Below are 5,987 nucleotides of genomic sequence, written 5' to 3' on the forward strand. Positions count from 1 at the left end.
TTGTAAAAGCTAACGCCGGACGACGACGGACGACGGACGACGGACGACGGACGCCGGACGCCAAGTGATGAGAAAAGCTCACTTGGCCCTTTGGGCCAGGTGAGCTAAAAATCGATAAAGTTTTGACAAAATAATTGAAGTGTAACAAACTTTAACCACATAATGTATCTACTTGTTAACTGCAAAAAGAAATATAGAATAATAGGTAGTTTCGTTTTTGATACTGACTATATCATGTGGAATATCTAGACGAGCCCGTTAGGGCGAGTTGAGATATTCCATATGATATAGTCAGTATCAAAAACGAAACTACCTATTATTTTGTTTATCGGTAGTTATGACGTCTCACAATGTATTGCCTAATATTATTAATTCGTATAATTTAACAAATTTGATTCGTTCATGGATAGTCACATGTTAAACTATATTTTTGAAGGTAGAGTGAAAACGGCGTATAGCAAAAAGCATATTGACCGGCAAAAAGCATATCGCACGGTTATTTTTAGAATATCTAAAAACCGATATACTTTGTGACGTCATGTAATGAATTTCAGGAAATCGTTTAACGTTTTGAAACACATAATATCTGTGATCGATTATTTGACGAAAAAAATCTTCGAATACATAAGATATATAAAAAAAAGTAAATGAAATAACAACTAATATGTTGTTATTGTCAAGGAGAAAATGTAATATCTATAAAATTCCAACAAACCTAAATGACGATTTTGATACAAATATGGTCGGAAATTAATAATATAACAAATATAGCCTTTGTATGAGGTCAATACAGGATATATCGACCCAAAGAAGTATATCGACCTCGGACTTCGTCCTCAGTCAATATACTTCTTTCAGGTCAATATATCCTTGTATCGACCTCATACAAAGGCTATATTTGTATAATATTTTCAGTGATACAGCCAGTACGTTGATACTCGAAAATAAAACCAAAGGGAAAATATACGAATTACCGATAAATTCTTTTTATCATTAAAATAGGGGGGAAATTAAAAATATGAATTCATCATTATGTTCTGGATACATTTCATGATGTTTTTTAAAAAAAGTTGACCACATACTGAACCTTAATGTTGACGCCATCTACAAAATCTAGGATCGCTATTTCTTGATTTCGCGACATAGAATAGATGTCACAGGCTTGGATAAAATTCAAAGCATTCATCGAATCTCAGCTGATTATTAATTGCTTTAAACAAAAGGAAAGTCAGAAGAATTCCAAGTAGATTAAGACTTTGACTGACAGAAAGTAAAAACATAATATAATACGGTACCATCTGATTGAAAAGTAAATTTCGTCACCTTTTGTTCGCAGTTACAAGATTTTGAAGAAAGATTTACAAGACTGATGTGCTTTAAACCAGATCGTTTTGAATTATTGAGATTAAAATATTTTTTTAACCAAAAATCAAGTGTACGCCCGGGCGTTTTGACGTAAACGTAGCTACGCGCATGCTCAATAATGACAGGCTACATGTACACAAAAATTGACAAACTACAATTATTTTGCAAAATATAGGAAATCACTAATACTGGTAATTTTAAAGGGGATATCACTAATACTGGTAATACTGGTAATCTTAAAGAGGATATCACTAGTACTGGAAATACTGGTAATCTGAAAGAGGATATCACTAGAACTGGTAATACTGGTAATCTTAAAGGGGATATCACTAGTACTGGTAATGTTAAAGGGGAAATCACTGATACTGGTAATACTGGTAATCTTAAAGAGGATATCACTAATACTGGTAATCTTAAAGGGGAAATCACTAATACTGGTAATCTTAAAGAGGATATCACTAGTACTGTTAATACTGGTAATCTTAAAGAGGATATCACTAATACTGGTAACACTGGTAATCTTAAAGAGGATATCACTAGAACTGGTAATACTGGTAATCTTAAAGGGGAAATCACTAATACTGGTAATCTTAAAGAGGATATCCCTAGTACTGGTAATACTGGTAATCTTAAAGAGAATATCACTAATACTGGTAACACTGGTAATCTTAAAGAGGATATCACTAGAACTGGTAATACTGGTAATCTTAAAGGGGATATCACTAATACTGGTAATCTTAAAGAGGATATCACTAATACTGGTAATCTTAACGGGGAAATCACTAGTACTGGCAATACTGGTAATCTTAAAAGGGAAATCACTAGTACTGGTAATACTGGTAATCTTAAAGAGGATATCACTAGTACTAGTAATACTGGTAATATTAAAGAGGATATCACTAGTACTAGTAATACTGGTAATCTTAAAGAGGATATCACTAGTACTGGTAATCTTAAAGAGTATATCACTAATACTGGTAACACTGGTAATCTTAAAGAGGATATCACTAGTACTGGTAATACTGGAAATCTTAAAGAGGATATCATTAATACTGGTAACACTGGTAATCTTAAAGAGGGTATCACTAATACTGGTAATACTGGTAATCTTAAAGGGGAAATCACTAGTCCTGGTAATACTGGAAATCTTAAAGAGGATATCACTAGAACTAGTAATACTGGTAATCTTAAAGAGGATATCACTAGTACTGGTAATCTTAAAGAGGAAATCACTAGTACTGGTAATACTGGAAATCTTAAAGAGGATATCATTAATACTGGTAACACTGGTAATCTTAAAGAGGGTATCACTAGTACTAGTAATACTGGTAATCTTAAAGGGGAAATCACTAATACTAGTAATACTGGTAATCTTAAAGGGGAAATCACTAATACTAGTAATACTGGTAATCTTAAAGAGGATATCACTAATACTGGTAATACTGGTAATCTTAAAGGGGAAATCACTAGTCCTGGTAATACTGGAAATCTTAAAGAGGATATCACTAGAACTAGTAATACTGGTAATCTTAAAGAGGATATCACTAGTACTGGTAATCTTAAAGAGGAAATCACTAATACTGGTAATACTGGTAATCTTAAAGGGGATATCATTAATACTGGTAACACTGGTAATCTTAAAGAGGGTATCACTAATACTGGTAATACTGGTAATCTTAAAGGGGAAATCACTAGTCCTGGTAATACTGGAAATCTTAAAGAGGATATCACTAGAACTAGTAATACTGGTAATCTTAAAGAGGATATCACTAGTACTGGTAATCTTAAAGAGGAAATCACTAGTACTGGTAATACTGGAAATCTTAAAGAGGATATCATTAATACTGGTAACACTGGTAATCTTAAAGAGGGTATCACTAGTACTAGTAATACTGGTAATCTTAAAGGGGAAATCACTAATACTAGTAATACTGGTAATCTTAAAGGGGAAATCACTAATACTAGTAATACTGGTAATCTTAAAGAGGATATCACTAATACTGGTAATACTGGTAATCTTAAAGGGGAAATCACTAGTCCTGGTAATACTGGAAATCTTAAAGAGGATATCACTAGAACTAGTAATACTGGTAATCTTAAAGAGGATATCACTAGTACTGGTAATCTTAAAGAGGAAATCACTAATACTGGTAATACTGGTAATCTTAAAGAGGATATCACTAATACTGGTAATACTGGTAATCTTAAAGAGGATATCACTAGAACTAGTAATACTGGTAATCTTAAAGAGGATATCACTAGTACTGGTAATCTTAAAGAGGAAATCACTAATACTGGTAATACTGGTAATCTTAAAGAGGATATCACTAATACTGGTAATACTGGTAATCTTAAAGAGGATATCACTAGTACTGACAATCTTAAAGAGGAAATCACTAATAATGGTAATACTGGTAATCTTAAAGAGGATATCACTAATACTGGTAATACTGGTAATCTTAAAGAGGATATCACTAGTACTAGTAATACTGGTAATCTTAAAGAGGATAGATCTAAGATGATGTGGTTTGAGTGCCAATGAGACAACTCTCCACCCAAGTCACAATTTGTAAAAAGTAAACCATTATAGGTCAAAGTACTGCTTCCAACACAGATACTGTACACATCTATACTTCCCAAAATTGTACATAAAGTACATCAAATTGGTATTATATATAAGACATTTCCCCAAAATTCAACTGCTTTGATTTTTATAAAAATAAGTTTGAAGAAAATATTTCGTTCTCTTATAAAATATCTTCAGAATATGTTCAGCTGATTCCACCTTTTAAATTGTGACATGTGAACTAACAGATAGCAAATGGACTGATATGTGTATTTAAAACTTTTTGTCACTGGGACAAAGGGCAAATACTTTCAATCTTGATATAAACTGTCACTTCATAATGTTTACATCTTTGAGGGAAACTAAATCAAACTTGGTTCACTCTCTGACAACAAAAGATGAAAGATTTGATTGACTGAAGAATCGATTACAAGTAAGAAGTTTGAAAGTACTAAAGCTGGTAACACAGAAATCCCTTGTCATGCGCGTAGCTACGTTTACGTCAAAACGCCCGGGCGTACACTTGATTTTTGGTTAAAAAAATATTTTAATCTCAATAATTCAAAACGATCTGGTTTAAAGCACATCAGTCTTGTAAATCTTTCTTCAAAATCTTGTAACTGCGAACAAAAGGTGACGAAATTTACTTTTCAATCAGATGGTACCGTATTATATTATGTTTTTACTTTCTGTCAGTCAAAGTCTTAATCTACTTGGAATTCTTCTGACTTTCCTTTTGTTTAAAGCAATTAATAATCAGCTGAGATTCGATGAATGCTTTGAATTTTATCCAAGCCTGTGACATCTATTCTATGTCGCGAAATCAAGAAATAGCGATCCTAGATTTTGTAGATGGCGTCAACATTAAGGTTCAGTATGTGGTCAACTTTTTTTAAAAAACATCATGAAATGTATCCAGAACATAATGATGAATTCATATTTTTAATTTCCCCCCCTATTTTAATGATAAAAAGAATTTATCGGTAATTCGTATATTTTCCCTTTGGTTTTATTTTCGAGTATCAACGTACTGGCTGTATCACTGAAAATATTATACAAATATAGCCTTTGTATGAGGTCGATACAAGGATATATTGACCTGAAAGAAGTATATTGACTGAGGACGAAGTCCGAGGTCGATATACTTCTTTGGGTCGATATATCCTGTATTGACCTCATACAAAGGCTATATTTGTTATATTATTAATTTCCGACCATATTTGTATCAAAATCGTCATTTAGGTTTGTTGGAATTTTATAGATATTACATTTTCTCCTTGACAATAACAACATATTAGTTGTTATTTCATTTACTTTTTTTTATATATCTTATGTATTCGAAGATTTTTTTCGTCAAATAATCGATCACAGATATTATGTGTTTCAAAACGTTAAACGATTTCCTGAAATTCATTACATGACGTCACAAAGTATATCGGTTTTTAGATATTCTAAAAATAACCGTGCGATATGCTTTTTGCCGGTCAATATGCTTTTTGCTATACGCCGTTTTCACTCTACCTTCAAAAATATAGTTTAACATGTGACTATCCATGAACGAATCAAATTTGTTAAATTATACGAATTAATAATATTAGGCAATACATTGTGAGACGTCATAACTACCGATAAACAAAATAATAGGTAGTTTCGTTTTTGATACTGACTATATCATATGGAATATCTCAACTCGCCCTAACGGGCTCGTCTAGATATTCCACATGATATAGTCAGTATCAAAAACGAAACTACCTATTATTCTATATTTCTTTTTGCAGTTAACAAGTAGATACATTATGTGGTTAAAGTTTGTTACACTTCAATTATTTTGTCAAAACTTTATCGATTTTTAGCTCACCTGGCCCAAAGGGCCAAGTGAGCTTTTCTCATCACTTGGCGTCCGGCGTCCGTCGTCCGTCGTCCGTCGTCCGTCGTCGTCCGGCGTTAGCTTTTACAAAAATCTGCTCCTCTGAAACTACTGGGCCAAATCAAACCAAACTTGGCCACAATCATCATTGGGGTATCTAGTTTAAAAAATGTGTGGCGTGACCCGGTC

At 32.8% G+C, this 5,987-nt stretch overlaps 1 protein-coding gene across 1 annotated transcript; it reads left to right on the forward strand.

The window, feature by feature from the left end:
* The first annotated feature begins 337 nt into the window (after positions 1-337).
* On the forward strand, positions 338-3,907 carry LOC134705999 (uncharacterized PPE family protein PPE12-like). Its single transcript, XM_063564712.1, has 2 exons — positions 338-352; positions 1,541-3,907. Exons 1-2 carry the CDS (start codon positions 338-340, stop codon positions 3,905-3,907), a joined length of 2,382 nt encoding a protein of 793 aa, XP_063420782.1.
* The last annotated feature ends 2,080 nt before the right edge of the window (positions 3,908-5,987 follow it).

Source organism: Mytilus trossulus, chromosome 2, assembly GCF_036588685.1.
Source record: "Mytilus trossulus isolate FHL-02 chromosome 2, PNRI_Mtr1.1.1.hap1, whole genome shotgun sequence".
In the NCBI taxonomy this organism is placed as follows: Eukaryota; Metazoa; Mollusca; class Bivalvia; order Mytilida; family Mytilidae; genus Mytilus; species Mytilus trossulus.